General features: G+C 38.5%; 4 protein-coding genes across 13 annotated transcripts in view; 1 reads left to right on the top strand and 3 right to left on the bottom strand.

The window, feature by feature from the left end:
* Window positions 1-18,076, bottom strand: part of LOC110042055 (uncharacterized) — a 184,097-nt gene that overhangs the window by 122,632 nt on the left and 43,389 nt on the right. The gene's annotated exons all lie outside the window — the stretch shown is intronic.
* LOC149113013 (uncharacterized) lies at window positions 2,209-5,284 on the top strand. Its single transcript, XM_089288560.1, has 5 exons — window positions 2,209-2,375; window positions 2,458-2,608; window positions 2,721-2,813; window positions 3,357-4,494; window positions 5,159-5,284. Exons 1-4 carry the CDS (start codon window positions 2,223-2,225, stop codon window positions 4,322-4,324), a joined length of 1,365 nt encoding a protein of 454 aa, XP_089144686.1. The 5' UTR covers window positions 2,209-2,222; the 3' UTR covers window positions 4,325-4,494; window positions 5,159-5,284.
* On the bottom strand, window positions 13,235-14,962 carry LOC149113012 (uncharacterized). Its single transcript, XM_089288602.1, has 3 exons — window positions 14,447-14,962; window positions 14,235-14,318; window positions 13,235-13,942 (listed from the first exon to the last, which is right to left on the bottom strand). Exons 1-3 carry the CDS (start codon window positions 14,537-14,539, stop codon window positions 13,802-13,804), a joined length of 318 nt encoding a protein of 105 aa, XP_089144728.1. The 5' UTR covers window positions 14,540-14,962; the 3' UTR covers window positions 13,235-13,801.
* On the bottom strand, window positions 15,161-18,001 carry LOC149113011 (uncharacterized). The gene is made up of 5 exons (XM_089288609.1): window positions 17,269-18,001; window positions 16,759-16,769; window positions 16,542-16,625; window positions 15,723-15,813; window positions 15,161-15,379 (listed from the first exon to the last, which is right to left on the bottom strand). The coding sequence occupies exons 1-5, from the start codon at window positions 17,581-17,583 to the stop codon at window positions 15,161-15,163; spliced, it is 720 nt and encodes a 239-aa protein (XP_089144735.1). The 5' UTR covers window positions 17,584-18,001.

Raw genomic sequence — 18,076 nt, 5'->3', positions numbered from 1 at the left:
GTGCACCAAATTACGCGGGCGTCACCCGTCATAGTACGTACTATAGTGCGTGCCTAGTACGGTAGGATACTACAACCGGGCGATTTTATGCCGGCTGACTCTAAGGGTCAAGTCACATTTTACAAACCCCTCATATCAAAACCAATTGTCGTTTTATTCAAACTTCTGCTATGAATAACAAAAGCTGGAAAAATGACTGTTTATACCGTGACTTGATGACAACAACCTATTGCCGGTTTTCATGTGACGTCATCAATTTCCAAAATAAAAATTACCAATCCTTGTGAAGTTTTAGTTTCATCAGATGTAAGACCCTCTAATAACTTGACGTTTCGCAACGTTTAAGCCCGACAGGGTTCCTCATTATGTAATGGAGCACGTCGGAATTTTCAAGTTTATGCGTTGCGTGACATTAAAATGGCGGCTCGATAACTGCTGTCGAGTAAGTCAAAAGATGAGTTATTGCTCAAGTTTTTACTAACTAAACAGTTCTTGTTCTAGACAAAGTATTAATTTAAATTTATCGGAGCTCTAGAGTAATAACGTTTCGTTTCAATGGTAAAACTCAATGACAGATGTTTCTGTTACTTTACGGCCGCCATGTTTGTGTTCCTCCGAGGGGCACAAACATGGCGACACCATTCAAAGCTTTATAAATTTGAGTAAAACACTTTTCCGAATAACGCGCGGATGGAAAATCGTACAGACTTAAAACTTGGCGAGGTTATTTATGTATCAATCATCTTTCATATCTCATCTTCTTGACTTAGTTTATTGAATGGTTACGATTTTTATTTTTAATTGCGTGACACTGCAAACCAGCCATAAAACGACTGGCGAGTGGACTCACAGAGTCTGTAGGATCTTACATCCGAGCGTTTAAAATGATGGGTAGCTCTCGGTGAAAAGTAAACTTCTGAAGTCGCCTCAAATAAGGAAATTTCTCCTCTCATGTAAGCTACTTCAATGGAAATAACCGATGAAAAACTGTTAGCTCCGCAGATCGGAGATTGAAAGCTTCGAAGGGAATGAAATTGGACTCCTGGCTGTGTACTATAGTATGGGTATGGCCAGGTGAGGGAACTTTAAGGGTGATGTCACAATTTACAGTCGTCTAAAATCAAGACCATTGTCATTTAATTTAAGCTTCATTAAGGATTGTTATACCGTATATTGGGGACTACAAACCATGAATGGAATGATATTGCACTCCTGGCCGCGTCGTGTAGAGTCTGTAGGATCCTACGGCCGGATTAAAAGCTGGGTAGCCCTGACTGAATATGATCTGAACAAACACAACTTACCATTTGATTTTTTACTCCCACGCAGTTCAGACAAAAGCGCGAAATACAGCAGCAATGTTTTATGTCGCTGTTTGTTGATAAAATTCCGCAAATGGAATGATTTTGGACTCGTCCGGTGTCGTACTATAGGATCCTACGGCCGGGCGATTTAATGATGGGTAGCCCTCAGTGAAAAATTAAAATTCCAAAGTCGTGTTCAGTTTAACGTGGAAAAGTACACACTTAGCTGTTCGCTAGTTTCCAGGTGCTCCACGATTTAAATTAAGTAATGTACAACATTATAAAAGCGTTAAAAAAGGTATTTACATCAAGCTAATTTAAAAATCACTTAAAAAAACAAAAACAAAACAAAAAACGAGTTAAAAGCGATAAAATATAATCAAAGTGTATTAAACTTGAAAATCAGTTTGCCGAATCTTTTTCAAAAAGTCTTTTGAGCCTGCCATGAAACGAATATCACGAGGTAGCATATTCCACTGCTTTGCGGCAGTATAACGCCACGAAGTAAGACCATATCTGGTAGTGTTCACTTTAGGTATGGAAAGATTAGAATTTCCGCGAAGATTGTACGTTGTTCTCTTCTCAGTTATAAGATTTTTGAAACTGGATGGAGCCCTGCCTTGAATGATATTGTTCACAGTCAGTAACATGTCTTAACTGCGACGATTTTCTAAGGTTGATGTTGATCCGATACGTCCTAAGAGCGCTTCGTACGTCGAGATCTTGTCGCTGTACACAAATCTCAAGGCCCTCGCATTTGTTCTTTCCAGTTTTTCTATATTCCTTCTTCCACAGTGATACCAAACCTGACTACAATAAGAAAAATATGGTAAAATAAAAGCTCGATACAAGGTTTGCGATTTTTGGACAAAATTGTAATTTTTCTTTGACCGATTTTTTACAGAACAAATAAAAGACATGACCTTTGAAGAGAGGAATTCTTTTCTTGCTGAGAGGTGGCGTGAGCTTCCAGAGCACGAAAAGGAGGATTTCAATAGCAGAGCACTCTCAGATGAAGTTGTTTCTGATAAGGAGCAAATAAATAGGACACTCAAGAAAGTTAAACGGGAGGTAAGGCAATTTTAAAATGTTGCGTAAATTCACCAATAAACTTGTTAAAACTTCTTCTGTTTCTTGTCTTTGTATTTTCCAGTGTCAAAACCTAAAGGATTTAGGTGTTAAGTGTCTTTTTATTTGCGACACTGGCAACGGAAGTATGGACGTTCTTGGCCATCCAAGGGCAATACAATTCGTAGAGAATTTCCGGCTGGCTCCAGAGTTTTACCCGTTTGTCAATGGCGAAGGTCAGTTCAGTTTAGTTCATGTCAACGTGATTTGAGATCTCTGATCAATCTACGAAATGTCGCAATGTTTACCAGTCATAAATTTTGTCACTTGTTATTTCGGTTTTGTCAGGAGCATCCGGAGGAGAAAGGATAACGACGTCCTCCGGATCGAAAAAGGAAGACTTACGTCGCCAAGTAATTGACCTCTTCAACAGGAAATACAGTAAGTTACTTTTCCTTAAAGCTCTCTGCTCGATATGTGTTCCATCGTTACCAAATCCAAGTACAAAAATATCAAGTATAACGGTGAGCTGTACTTGATGAAGAATGTTGTACGTTAAACAAACGTTTCCGTATATTTGTCGTGGAAAAGTTATCTGCGCGTAGTCGTTTACATTATGAGAAAATTGTAGCGTTAGATTTGTTTAAATTTATGGATGGAAAGTTGGTTTTCTTTTTTTCTTCCGTACTCTTTTTCTTTCTTTCCTTCATTCGCTCATTCGTTCTTTCGCTCATTAATTCATTCATTATTTTTATTTATCGTTTAATTGTTTATTTATTTTGTTTATTTATTTATTACAATTCAACCGTACATATGGTAAATGATTACATATTTTTAGGGATGTTTAAGCGCCAGTTAACTCTAATTGAGACCGAAAAAGCAAAATCACGATAGGGTTAATGGGGTTTTTAATCTTGCCTAGCAGCCTTTGTCCGCGGCAAGGATGTGAGGTCAAAAGTCTTTCACTCCGCTTGTATTTTCCAGGTGAGGCATGCGGAAAGAGTGACAGGAGAGTCCCATATAAGGACATTAAGTGCAATAAAATTTCTCTTTTGGTGGAAAACATGGGTTCACTGTCCTTAAAACACCCATCAGGCTATGGAGTGGGTAATTTGAAGAAAATAATAGCGGCTAAAAACGACATTATCTTCAAACTTACCGCTCCAAACACGCCCATACCACCACAGACGATTAGTTCCACAATACCGTTAACGCATACCACTGTGACACCTCCAATAAGCGCCAACACCACAATCATAACCACCAACGCTCACCCATCCAACAGGACAACATCGGCTAACTCCATCAACACAGTTGCAAACGCAATACAATCCTCCACCACACTAACAACCATCATCGACAATACACTACAGGAAAACAACACTAGTACTCCAACAGCTAGCACCGCACAGCCAAGCACCACACCATCAAGCACCACACTTCCAAGCACCACATCTGTAAGTGCCATACTACCAAGCACCACACCATCAAGTACCACACTTCCAAGCACCACACTGCTAGTCACTGCAGCACCAGGCACCGCACCATCAGGCAACACACTACAAAGCACCGCACCTCCGAGCACCACACCTTCAAGCATCACACCATCAAACATCACACCATCATTAAGCATCACATTATCGGATAACACCAACATCGTATCCACCAGCATAGCCACTACCAATACCAGACGTTCCACTAAAAAGAGGAAAGCGACGCAGAGTTTGGAGAAGAGTAAGGATGATACAGAGGATGAAAACTGTGAAGCGGGTCTTTGCCAGCTGGTTCCTGAAAGGAAAAAGAGGAGAGATGAACGGGGTGAAAACCAACAAAATTGGGTTTACTGCGAGGGCTGCTTTAAATGGTTTCATTTTGAATGTGTTGGAATAGAGAGAGTTCCGGATGGACCGTACTTTTGCGGTTGCAAGACGAAAGAACTTAACCCGTCGTGAGTGTCTGATACTTTTTTCTTATCGCCCACTAAACGTTTCACATCTTTTGCGAGTTGTCAGATGAAAGCTCTGCTTTCTTAACCAACTTGTATTTCTTTTTATTGTCAATCAGGAATTATGATCCATCCGGAATGTCACTTTTTCAATCTCCGGAACTCGCAGGTTTGAAGGTAGTATCCACAATCCAATTAGGGTGTTATTAGCAGACTTCCCCTGTCTTTTTCAAATAGAAACAAAATCAAGCCTCGATTCCTCCAAATCGTCAATCGTTATGATTCATTAAATGCATCAAATAGTTGTGCACCAGTCTTTCTCTATCTGGGTTATGGTTTTTAGGGTCATTCCACTGAAATAGAACCTGCACTGAGATTTTTGCGAAACTTTGCCTATTGATTGTTTATATTATAGAAACTTAAATTTTGCAATAAAGATGAGGGGTCCCCATGTTCGTTTAGGAGCGACAGCACCTTGTTTATACCCATATAAATCCTTATAATAGCATCATGATTGTAGTCACGATTGCTTGCTAAATTCACGTTTCCGACGATTGCTTTTTATCCTACACTGAGAATTGGTCCATATTTATTTTACACAGAGAAATTTATTACTCAATTCAAAACAACAGAAAAAAAATGATAGGTCACCATATTCGTTTGCGAGAAAATGACGATTTACCTCTATGGCGAGATCCAGCTGTAAACAAAAAGCCGCCACTTTTTAATGCGCGCGCGCTAATCACGCGTGAAATCATGCGCAATAGGGATGCGCAATGCAATACTGGGGAATGACCTTAAGGGGCTCTAACAATTGTATAATATAAAAATCTATTCACAGGACCACCTTAAGAATATCCTTTACGGGAACACCGCCAGCGCTAGGCATGCCCTTTTTTAACGCCAGAAAGGAACATGAAGTTCTGATACACAGTTGTGACTGTATCAGTTATTTTACCGGGTCAAAGGTATGTGCTAAATTGTTGATAGTAGCTGTCTTTTTTTGTTATCACTGAGTTAATTTACTCATTCGTGGAGTGTTTCGCTTATTATCGTGTTAATGATTATGATTACAGTTGTGATTGTAATTCAAGCACTCCTTAAAAAGTGTTGTAATTCTCTTTCCTTGGACAGATCAGAAGATTTACTAATGAAATAAAGTCATTTTCGCCGAACATTTGGTCAGACTTTAAGCCAACCAACACCAGGATGATGAGCTACCTCATGTCCGTCTTAGTTCCTGAGGTAAGTTAGTCCTTCCTTTTTTTACCAGATACTGCTTATCTAGTCACCTCTCTGTACCACCCACCTATCTCTCAACCTTTTCAATACCTGCTCTCCTACCCGCCTTACCAGCCTAATACCTCGCTTACCTATAGCTGTTTTCGTTATTAGAGATTTCCTGTAGTTACCCTCTACCTATTCTCTGATGTACCTTTGTGAAATATTTACTTGTTTGTGATAAGGCAAACGTCGATAATTTTTATGAACACCATATTGCAGTTTCACTATTTTTCTTCGTTATTATTCTTGATTACCATAGGCATTGATTTATATGGTTACGATTAAAGAAGGTTGCTCAAGATAAACCGCGGAGAAGTTATTTGCAGTAAATCGAAAGGCAGCAGATGCAGGACAAGATAACAATCGAAGCGAGGAGACTGATTCGGAATAATATCACGAAATGTTTGTTACTCCATTGCACTTTGCTGTATGTTATGATTGAACATTAAAGAGATGAAAATGTAACTTTAAACGGTATACGTTTTTCATGTTATTTTGATTTGCAAACGATTTTGGTTTTTCAAGAGTAAACTTGTAAATAAAGGTAGCCACACCCCAACACAGAACTCTGAACTTTATTTCTTAGACTTACTTCCACGAAGAATAACGGTGTAGAGCATATACCCCCTAGTATAGTCTGGGTACGAAGCAGGAGATCCTGTAATGCGCGCTTTCATGTGCGTTACCTGTCCGAAATTTTATATTGGTGAAAAATAACTACAATGCAATACGCTGGCGGGAAAAGCATTGTAAACAGATTGATGTCAGAGAAATGAAATACCTTCAAGGCCTCCATGGGCTTTAATAACTATGCAGACCGACGCAATTGGTGTTTTCAGTTTTTCGTATGTCTGAGATTGCACTAACTGAAAAACACCTCAATAACCCTAACTGATCTGAAGAACGATAGTGGTCCAACAGTACATATAGGCTGGCTTGGAGGGAAAGGGGTCCTTAAGGAAAGTTTGGTGGGGCCGGGTTTGCCGAGGCCCTCAAATCCTGTCACTGTTTAACAAAATATCCGTTCATTTCGATATCTTTTTTTAAGAAAAGAGACCTTTATTCGTGACCGAGATTTGCTTTTCAGTCAACGTACAGAAACTGTTTTTATTTATAACTGACATCACAGAATTGTATTAAAAAAAATTGTTGGTATCAAGGCTTCCGGTCCAGAAACACACCCTGTTCAATAGTCCAAGAAGCTAAATACAAAGTTATATACCCTGTTTAGAGGGAGTGCCTTTCCCCGGAGGGTAGTGAGCCTATTCCGGGCGGATCACATTGGCTATTTAAGGAGCGTGGTTTGTCGATCTGATCATGACCAATTTCTAACATTTCGACGGATCAGAACAAGTTGCGTTATTAGGCCGGTTAGGCTAGTCAGTTGAATTCTAATTATGGGCATTGGAATCACAACGAGCACCACGCAGTATTTAACCTTTTTATCATAAAGGATAGCGGGAAATTTTTCGTGGTTTTAAATAATAAGCATAGCAATATTGCCTGTAAATATCACCATAGACACACAGAAACCTAACTTCTCGCTCCCGTTGACGGTTTTGTAAGCGGAAATGCGTCTACATCGCAACGCCTTGTGCATGTAAAGGAGGAAGAATGATTTGACGGTCTAAGTGTTATGGCTTGATATACGGAAATTTTTAGCGTTCGGTATATTTTTAGGATTTCACAGGTACATTACAATGCTTTGGATACCGGTCATTATTCAGAGGGTGGGGAGGGAGTCTAATGCAAAACTAAGCATACCAAGCTTCCTTTACTTCAGACTGTCCCTTTTCGCTACGTACAATTATCTCTGAACCCCCCGTCCCCTGCCACCGCTCCCCATCCCGAAGGTCGGTACTTTTTTTCACGGTTATTGCACTCTATAAACAGCAACGTCAATTATTCAACCCTTCAACCCCTGAATTTTAACTACAAAGAAACGGGACATTTTGACTACATGTCCGTCTTTCGAAATCAGAAATCGATGTCTTTGTGCGGGGTATATAGGTGATTACAAGAAACTCGCAAAGTCAATCCCGTTTTTCTAGTTATTTGGAAGTGCATGCGTGAAACTGGGGTCAGACATCGATGTCTCAGTGCGGGATCTGTAGGTAATTACAACTGAGAAACTCGCAAAGGGAACTCCGCTTTGTTTGGTGATTTGGAAAATAACGTATGAAAACGAAAAATCGGGGTCAGAAATCGATGTCTTGGTACGGGGTATGTAGGTAATTACAAGAAACTCGCAAAGTCAACTCCGTTTTTCTAGTCATTTGGAAGTGTATGCGTAAAATTGGGGTCATAAATCGATGTCTTAGTGCGGTATATGTAGGTAATCACAACTGAGAAACTCGCGAAGTCAACTCCGCTTTTTCTGGAGATTTGGAAAATAACGTATGAAAACGAAAATCGGGGTCGTCGATGTCTTGGTGCGGGGTATATAGGTAATCACAAGAAACTCCCAAAGTCAACCCCGTTTTTCTAGTCATTTTGAAGTGCAGGCGTGAAATTGTGATCAGAAATCGATGTCTTTGTGCGGGATATGTAGTAATTACAACTAGAAATTTGGGCTATCCTTTTTCTGCGAACCGTATCTATTCGCTTTTTTCTTTCCTTTTTCCATCTAATTCTTTCATTTCTTTGTTAGTCTCCTTATAATCAATTTGCAAATTATGTCACGCGCTCGAACAGGGCGAACACTAATGAGGGAGAATAAATAAGATTGGCGGTCGACTAATGCAGTCGACTAACGCGAAAAATGACCGTATAACCTACAATGAAAAATTCAGAATTTATTTTCTGACAGAGACCTTAAATTCAAGGAAGACTGCGTTTCTGTTACCTTAAAGGAAGTCAAAATTCGACATTTTCCCATTATGGTAAAACGCCTGCTTGACGCATTGTCATTATTGTTGCTTTTAGTCAGTTTTTAAAACCCTGAAAGTTTGAGATTGGGTCATCGACCACCTGGACAGATTCGAGAAATAATTTCTAGTTCAAAAATACTAATGATCTCGCAACCTGAAAATGTTGTGCTGCGTCATGAGTCCAACGTTTACAGGACATTTAACTTAGACGCGAAGGTAGAATTTTCTTGAGAGCGAAGTTAAAAACTCGCTGATTTTGGAAATCTACCATTGGGATTCTTGTTGAACTAGCTTTGAGTAAACTGTCACTTTTTACCAGCTTCTTTGCGGTGTTCAACAAATAAATTAATTGCATTTTCTTGAAATATAAAGCTTTGGAAAACATTTCCTACATAGATACCGTAAATACTCGAACTAGGGCCTCCTCCTCCTACTCTTAAATAAGCGCCCCCCTGGAATAAGCGCCCCTCCTATCGGCCAAAGTTTAAAAAAGCGCCCCCTCTCCTCCACTTGTTTTATGGAAGAGTACTGAGACAATGCAGGATGTATAGTTTTGGTCGTGTTGGTCGTGACCAATCACCAGCAAGTGAACGTTGACTCATTCAAGCACTGCAAATTGACCATCGCACCGGACGGTAATGAAGATCTGATGAGTAATTGGCTAAAGCCCAGCCAACCTTTTGCGTGTAGCATGCCTAAACCGACCAAAGGGGTTGTATTAAGTAGTTGTTCAAGAGAGACAAGACCCTTCTGAGAAACTTCTGAGGGACTGACACATAAATATATTACAAAAAATCCCCGATCATATCTGACCACGATTTGAGAAAAATTGAATAAGCCCCCCCCCCCTCCCCCCCTCGATGAAGCGCCTCCCTCAAGTAAGCGCCTTCCATCTTCTCCTAAATTTCTAAATAAGCGCCCCGGGCGCTAGTTCGAGGATTTACGCTAAATCCATTGTGTGATTGCTATGAAGATTAGACCGTTTTGTTTCTCAAGTATTCCTCTATTAGACTCCGAAATTTCAAAGAAATCGGTCATAGATTGCCCGTTCAAAATCGCAAATTTAGAAACGGACACCTGGCCCGATAAACAATCTTGCAATTACCACTATTCGGGGGATGTGTGTGGAAGGGGTGGGGCTTGAGGCGGCGGGAAGGGAAACACTGTGTACTCTCCAAGGTGAATAAAAACATAGGAAAGGAAAGAAAGAGAGGGAAGAGAGGAAAGAGACCAAAAGCTGTCAATGGTTAATGTCGCCCATCTAGAGGATATCTACCAGTTACATTTGTTTTTCGAAAATTTTAGCTTTTCACATCTCGGTTTTAAGTTCCAATAGGGAAATGAACAAAACCGGTTGACATAATGTTAAATGAAAAAAAAAAAGATAAAGATAAAGATAAAGACAAATAAGCACCTTCACTTCCTTACTCGAATTCCAAAGAAATATGACGATAACACGTCACCACCATTTGGCAAGCATGGCATTTGAAAGGAATAAAAGAAACTGTGACCAGCTGTTAAAGCACCAAAATGTTTCATTGACTACACTCACACGAGACATTCAATGTGAAAAGTTTATTTCGGAGAAGTCAGTCAGTCTTCTGATGCACGAAAGTCCTGATAGCGATAGAGCGTGCTCACGTGTATAGAGCAAGAGTAACGTCTATACTAAGCCAGATACCAAAAACCACTAAAAAACCAGTCTGGAGATTTGGCAAAAAAAATGTGGAAACGTATTCCTCGTGTAATGCAGCTTCACAATACCCCGAGGAAAGGGTACGACTAATCAAGCGACAAAACTTTACAAAAGTCCGTTAAAACGAAATACAATAAAAGGCTAACAACACAATACAGCTAGAGAAGTTCAATCGAAGTTGAAAAATCTTTAAAAAAAAATTCACTAACAAGGTTAAGCAAGGCACTAAGCGACCTAGAATGACTTAGTTTTCCCGCGGAGACCTTGAGGGTCCATTAACCGATCTTTTCGAGCCGTTGCTAAGGAAAATTTATTCCCATATAACCTCATCATTTTTAGTTAGTTTAGAGTTATTTCATGTGTTTTAAGTTTTTCATGATCAGCAACACTAGTGATGACGTCATCAGGCCATGCCCATGGTCATGTGACTAATACTGAAAAAACGCAAAGACTCCCAGGCAAATTACTTTATCAGGATTTTTTTCTTTGATTTAATATTTTACTTTAAATCCTCATAACGCTATGCGTAGATTTTGTTTCATTTCTAAAAGGTCAGATTTTGAGAGAATTTCAAAATATTAAAAAATTCGTAATTTTCTGAAAAAAAGCATGATTTCGAAAAAGGAATGCATAGCTATGTTTCCACCGTTGCTTTTAATCGAAATCCGTCAAAAAAGGCTGGATTTAATGCAAAATCGCGTTTCCTTTAACATTTAAAGAAATCCGGAAGTGTGCCCGAAATATATTGGAAGTTACCCTATCAGCGCGTGCGCTATTTACGCTACTAGTGCACTTCGCAAAGATCAAACAAAGACACACGGAGTTAGTTTTTCTCTTTCTATTGCTCTCGTTTTTCTGTCTTTTTCTTATTTTGTCTTTGCTTGTACTTTTTTTACTTTGCATTTTGTGAAAAACAAAGAAAAACATCCAAAATGTAAGCGAATTTGCAAGTTATTGAGTTGTTTTTATTTTCCGCGCTCAGGCTGACGTAAGTAACCGGAAGTGAAATTTCACCTCCTCAGCATTATGCCGTGTCGTCAGAATATTAATTTCTGACTAATTCGTTCCCATGTCACTCAACCGTCTGAAATGACATAGTTCATTTCACAATAAAAAAGACTTCTTTGGAGGGTGGACAAAATGTACTTTAATTGTACCGTGATCGTGGAATCATAAATTTAACGCAAGATTTGTAACATGATAAATTCATAGTACAAGAAATCCAAATATTGCAAATAGTCTTAATTAGGTCAAACTGTTGAAAGCACTTTCAGCATCATCAGTGACTTCAGTTTCATATCACTTTCCGGAAGGCTAAGAAAAGTTCGTTCATTCTCTTCCGTTTCAAAGTTGTTCTTTAAAGGGACGTCTGTTGGCTCAAAAAAAAAAAAAGCGTGGTAGAGCAATCTCGTGAATGTGCGAAAGAAACAAATTTTTCAACTCTAGAAGTTGCGATTCTAGGGATAGTAATTTCATTTTTATACAAACATCGTTCTCTTCAGCCTCAGTGGAAATACTCGAAGACTCCGCCAGTGATGAAGAAAAAACCGCGTGCTCTCCGGTAAAGTGGGCAATAACCTTTTTCATGTCACTTTGAGCCCATGAACTCGCTACGTAGCCAGACTTCTGTTTCCGGATTTTTCACTTCATCGAGGCATCAATGGCTAAGCACTGCTGCACTCAAGTCTGTTGAATTCATCGAGAGAAGTTACCATGGCCTTCGTTGCTTGCGAAATTTGTTTGGAGAGCCGTTTGGCAAGAGCGTGACCATCTAAGAGAAGGAAAAGGAAATTGAAAACAAAAAGTAAACAGAGTAGCACAATTAAAAGTTATAAAGTTTAATAATAATAATAATAATAATATTAATATTAATAATAATAATAATAATAATAATAATAATAATAGTAATAACAATTTTTACCCAGGGAAGCTTCTCGCCGACGGCGGTTTTCATTATAGCCCTGAAAATAAATGTTGATAACTAAAGTTTGTGAGTTTAACACACGTTTCACAGGAACTTCCCGAGAGTAGCAAAAGAGGCAGGTCCGCTCTTACTTCACGCATCTCCTCGCAGACAAACAATCACACCGGATACCAGTTTTTGTTACTCTTAAATCGCTCCAGCTTTTTAAATACATAAATTTGGGTAAAATACTTGCCAGCATATTTCACCTTCAAGCACAACAAGAACCACCGTTCTACAACCTTTGTATGCAGTTTCTCTAAAGCAACCCTTTTGCTTCGGTCATAGGCAGCATCTCGAGCCATCCGATATTCTTCACAAGCAGTAGTCCAACGCTGAGTAATGCCATTTCTGTGCTCCAAATATGACAAAACTCCTTCTAATCTAATAAAATCCAACAAAATATTTTATACACACATTTATTTTCATCCAATGATGCTGAAAATTGTGCTGCACGGTATAAAATGATTTTGACAATGGAATAGAGGAGATTTGAAAAAAAAAGAATCTGTGCCTGAGGGTAAAAAGTCACCTTATGTATGTGGCATAATATGTATCTTTTTCTCTATCAAACACTCTAAAGAGGCCTAACCCTAACAAAGCACTTTTGATTACGGTGTAAATGATGCAGCAACAATGTTACGTACCAAAATATAGCCAAAAATGCATTTACCACTAAAAGCAAGCAAACAAGCATTAAAAAGTATAGGTTAAATCCCCCCAAAAATACATACCTGGTCAACTGTCCATAAAGTTGCTGAAGTTTATCAGGGTCAGATGCTTGCTCCCATTTTGAGCGGATTTCATAGAACATTTTAAGGCAGACTACATAGCCATGTCTCCAAGAGGGTTCTTCAACTGGGTTATGCAATCCTCCTGTCCATTCTGCTTCCTGCTTTGCCCAGTCAGCAACATCTTCCCTTCGAACCGGTTCTGCAAAATGAATATTTTATAATATTAGTACCAGTGTAAAACAATTCAAACCTTTTGGACAGCTTGTAAAACTGTGTTGATATTTTCTTGTGAACATAGTTATAATATAAACATGTCTAGTTTGCATGGATATTGCAAAAGGAAAGGAAATGGAATACAGATCAAAAAAATCGCTTGTTTCTGGAAGGAAAAGTGACATAATTCTCAAAAGACTGAAATGAATCTGTTAAGTACATGACTCCAACTGCAACAGCCACAGATGCATTCAGACGTCAACATTATTAGGAGGAAGCAAATCAATCTGACCTGTTAGGCTATCCCGCAATTTTGACAATTCTTCCTCTGCATCTTTAACTACCAAATGTGCTTTCTTCATGTGAACACACAAAAGTTTCCCTGAGGGAAACAAATGGAATGAAAATAAAATTCCCTTAAAAATAAAATATTAGTTAAAGCTGATCATTCTTAAACAACTATTCTTTAAATGAGAATTTCAGCATTTTCATGCCATCCAAGGGTTTCAAGAGGGAAAGAAGAAGACTAGAGGGGGGAAAATTTGCTTTTAAAGCATACAACAAAGGGGCACGTATTTTCGCAAAAAAGAAGTTAATCGGAACCATGCAGAGAAATCCTTCCTAGACAACAATTTCTTAAGCTGCTACTGACATTGCACGAATGAAAAGTTTATTCAGCTAACCTAAACTTGCTGATCTTTTTTTGATATAAAACAAAAGAGCATCAGATAGAACATCCACCCGGTGGTTTGGCCTCATTTCTTTGGTCATTTTTCCAAATCTCCGTAAAAAAAGACCAAAGTCTCTCCACGACTTCACCATCTGTGAGACCAAAGCCAGGAACTCTCCTGGGACTGTATTTGATCTAGAAAATCAGTACAATTCATCAAAACAGAAATAAATACACAGTACAAATGCTGTTCAATCCCAGCAACAAAAACATCGACCCCATAACAGTGTCCATACATGTTCATCTTTTTTAAAACACTCCTTTTTTGACATACAGTTAGCTTCAAATAAGTGGAAGTTTCAATAATAATCACCAAGAAATTTTATGACAAATTTTCTGACAAGAAACATGATGTACAGTGTGGCAAACAAACAAAAACACACGTGTACACACATAAGCAGATGTCAACTGAATAATTTAAGCAAACCTGGCATTTTGCTTTGTGTCCATAGCTATGGAAAATGGGAATGGCAAACTTGACAGACTGTAGGATGTGATGCTGTCCTTGGGCCTACAGTGGGAATAGTGCATCAAAGCAAAATTAAAAACTTGATTGCTTAACTGGTGTTTAAAAGACTTTGGTATAAGATCTACATGACCTTTCATGAAAAAGGTAAATGAAAAAAATGATGACAGAACCTGTAAATGAGTTTCCAGGTGACAAGCAATATCATAAAGCATGCATACATCTGTGGACTGATCACCAATTTTCTCAAGCAGATTCTGCAACATCCAAACCGGGTATGCAAGCCTATTAGAAAAGGGAAGAAAGAAAGAAAGAAAGAAAGAAAGAAAGAAAGAAAGGAAGGAAGGAAGGAAATAAAGAAATTATCAATAAATTAATCAAAACAATTCTGACAGAGACAATTCAGTAAAGGAGTACAACATAAACAAATGTTACCTTTCACCATGTTTCATATTGACAAATTTTTTGGGAAACTCATGACGACAGGCCCTCCCAAATATGGCAGTTTCACTGAGCGCAGAATATCGAGATCTTAAACGTAGTGCATCACCAGCAAGAAAGTCACCACACACCTTATAATTAAATGAAACAAAAAATGATCCAATTCTGTGAGTCTAAGTACAGAAACAACAAAAAATATCATTGTCATTTTTAAGGTTTAAATAGTCAATCTAAATTGACTAATAACAGCAGGACTGTCACTAAGTTTTGAAGCAAGAGGAGATATTCAAAATGCAGCTGGGCGATTCCCGCTGCTGTAGTTAAGACAATATACAATTAATGTAATAATCTTTGGTAAATACCTGCCTTTCCCCACCCTTCATTGCACTTCCCCACTACCAGATCATTTTCTAATGTAATTTTAACAGCCCTGTATCAACATAGTTTCAGTCAGTTAATGTCTCAAATAGTTCTGCTGGAGAAAACAGGTTTCCACACATCCCATTTGCTTTAATGGTTGTTGGATGTTGCTGAACAAACTCTTCCACTTCTGTGTCATCATCAAACAAAACAGTTCCAAAGAGAGGATTTCTCACATTTCTGCCTGCTGACTTTTTGCGGCCAATAAACAAGGCATCCATGGATTCAAGAAGGGTACCCTGAGTCTGCAAAGGTGTATACATACCCCCAAAAAATTAACACAGAGTGATGAGGCAACTGAACAATCTCTTTCTAAGCAGACCTAGATTGTCTATACAACTAGCTAGGGAAGTCTCCAAACATGGCCCATAATGATATACTTCATGGGCATTCAGCAAAGCAATTTCATACAGGTTAAGGATTCCAAGCTAACTAGAAGTCCCAACAGTGAACTAAAGGTCATCAACATACAATCTCAGACAATATCAGCCATTCCAATCTCCTTCTGTTTCAATCAAAGGACGTCAGATTGTCACTTAAGACGTTCACTGTACTTACAATATTGACCTCACCATTAATTCTCCATACCTTGGGACAAGCAGTACACACTATAGTTTCAACAGCATTACAATTAGCACCAACTGTGAACTTAAGAGTAGATAATTTATGACGATATAACCTGCAAAAAAACAGCAACATTGTACTGTTCAGAGCTCAACACCTAATAGAAATAAATAGTAACTAGTACTACAAACGTAGTTCAATAATAAGTAAGGTGTAAGGAAACATAAAAATAGAACAAACCTAAATTCTTCAAGACTGTCTATGACCACTGGATATAGCTTTCTTTGGTTCTAAAAACAAACCAATTTTAGGTACAATGTAAACAGACAGCCATCGCAATCCTTGGATAAAAATTGTCTGAAAAGGCACACATGCATATCTAAAGTAAGGTACAAGTCGCAACTTGTTGTTAGTATATATTAAACCTAAATTTCATACCCACAGTGTTTTGGGGTAAGTATTCCTAAGGTAAAAACTAATGGTGGGATATATCAAAATACAGGAGGGTTCCAAAAATATAACAGAAATACGTACAAATGATGTGGTATCATCATTATATGTACTGTTAGAAATAAGCAACAAGCATTGTTGTACGTCAAAACAAGCAAGATTGTTTAACGCACAAACAGCCTACTTTTCTCTTAAAACATGGTAGCATAAAGAAATAGATGCAGAAAATAAAGAATAATATTAGAAGAAAGAATATGAATCAAAGGTGGTCCTCACTGAAAAGACGATAACATCATCTGTCAGGATCTCAAGGACAGCACAGAAGTCTTTAACAGCTACTTAACACTCAAGATTCAGGGTGTGTAGTAGCTTCATCAAATCTAGAGTGAATGCCAACTCAGGCTTTGCTGGTGTTGCACCCCAAAGATTGAAACGTAACAGCCGCTGAAAATCGGGTTCAGAGTTACAAAACTGCACCTTCACTTTTGTTTGATAGCCTACATAAATATATAGATAGATTACATAATTTATACATGTATACATATGAAGAACTGTCTACAGAAAATGTCCACCATCAATGAATATACACACCAGCAAGGCATGTTCTTACAGAACAGAATCCTAAAATTAAAAATAAACCAACTCATTGTTTATTGCCTCTCCCACAAACAAGATTTACAACTACTATATCAATTTGCCTCTAGAAGAATCTTAACATTACTGTACGCTCATTAGTAGACACATCCTCATTTTTTCAAACTGGTGCTGAAAGATTAAAATTAAATGTACTTATGAAGAAGCCTATATCAGGATCGTAACATTACTGTACGCCCCGTGGCAGACACATCCTTTTCTTTTTTTTTTTTATAAATTGGGACTTAAAGATAAAAATTATATGTACTTATGAAGACTGATACGTAACATTAAATTGCTGTCTACATAAGATTAGACACTCCAAGGCACCATAATAAGTAAGTGAAGTCTGCATACGAGCCAAGTGGCCCATCAGGCCGGAGCTTATCCCGGTTTCTCTAGCATGAAGCAACTAGGAGTTTTTCTACTACCCCCCTGGATGGGATGCTAGTCCATCGCAGGGTTACCCCCAGCATTAAGTTCGCCAGTACCCATTTATACGCCTGGGTGGAGAGAGGCACTGTGAGAGTAAAGTGTCTTGCCAAAGAACACAACACAATGTCCCCGGCCAGGGCTCATCAAATAAAGACGCTTGGTTTTCAAATGTTGTTGCCAAAACACCCTCTCGTAGCTTTGACCTAGCATTCTCTGCTCTTTGCAGCCTCTGGTAGTGATTGGTGGTGGACGTCTCTGCTCCATCACTTTTATCTGATTGTTCCATGTTTGGGGCTGTAGCATTTACTTCAATTTCATGGCCTGGCTCATCGGCATCAGCATTACCACTAAACCCTATACCGTTCATCTCGCCGACAGCGTTCAGGTGCTCCGACCTGTTAGTTAGGACACCATCCTCTTGGTGATACCTCACGTTCACTTCTACCCTAAACCGTTTCCTTCGGGTGAGGAATTAAAATAAAGGAAGGTAGTCATAAGCATAAGAAAGAGAAACCTCAGGTTATGGATTAGCTGAATTTCAAAATAAAACGAATCGTTCCATCACATTTAGTTATCCAAAGAAAAACACTAACCGGCCCATGACCTTTGCTTTCGTGTTCACGTAAATAGAAAAAATTCCCAGTATAAATCCCGAATCCGCTCTATTTAACTGAAAAAAGCTCTGTAGCTGTCCAAATTTCTCCTGTATGTGCACCTCCGGTCAAGCCGCCATTCTGCTCGACTTCATATAATAACAATAATAATAATAATAATAATAATAATCATAATAATCATAATTAATAATAATAAAGGTTCTTATTGCGCATTTAGAATTCTCAATGCGCTTACAATTGCATATG

This window comes from Orbicella faveolata, unplaced genomic scaffold, assembly GCF_042242905.1.
Source record: "Orbicella faveolata isolate gen_17 unplaced genomic scaffold, um_ofav_v1 contig_17, whole genome shotgun sequence".
NCBI lineage: Eukaryota > Metazoa > Cnidaria > Anthozoa > Scleractinia > Merulinidae > Orbicella > Orbicella faveolata.
The sequence above is the reverse complement of the archived record's forward strand: the minus strand, read 5'-3'. Positions and strand labels throughout refer to the sequence as shown.

What these genes read in the sequence shown, in the direction of transcription:
- LOC149113013 (XM_089288560.1), top strand. Translation starts at nt 2,223, where the DNA reads ATGACCTTTGAAGAGAGGAATTCTTTTCTTGCTGAGAGGTGGCGTGAG. An exon ending in CCCGTTTGTCAATGGCGAAG is followed by an intron (nt 2,609 to 2,720) that starts GTCAGTTCAGTT and finishes CGGTTTTGTCAG; the next exon opens with GAGCATCCGGAGGAGAAAGG. An exon ending in CCTCTTCAACAGGAAATACA is followed by an intron (nt 2,814 to 3,356) that starts GTAAGTTACTTT and finishes TGTATTTTCCAG; the next exon opens with GTGAGGCATGCGGAAAGAGT.
- LOC149113012 (XM_089288602.1), bottom strand. Translation starts at nt 14,539, where the DNA reads ATGTTGCAGAATCTGCTTGAGAAAATTGGTGATCAGTCCACAGATGTA. An exon ending in ACCTGGAAACTCATTTACAG is followed by an intron (nt 14,319 to 14,446) that starts GTTCTGTCATCA and finishes TTCCCACTGTAG; the next exon opens with GCCCAAGGACAGCATCACAT. An exon ending in GACACAAAGCAAAATGCCAG is followed by an intron (nt 13,943 to 14,234) that starts GTTTGCTTAAAT and finishes CTGATTTTCTAG; the next exon opens with ATCAAATACAGTCCCAGGAG.
- LOC149113011 (XM_089288609.1), bottom strand. Translation starts at nt 17,583, where the DNA reads ATGAACGGTATAGGGTTTAGTGGTAATGCTGATGCCGATGAGCCAGGC. An exon ending in CACCAGCAAAGCCTGAGTTG is followed by an intron (nt 15,814 to 16,541) that starts GCATTCACTCTA and finishes GTTTTTTTGCAG; the next exon opens with GTTATATCGTCATAAATTAT. An exon ending in TGTGTACTGCTTGTCCCAAG is followed by an intron (nt 15,380 to 15,722) that starts GTATGGAGAATT and finishes ACACCTTTGCAG; the next exon opens with ACTCAGGGTACCCTTCTTGA.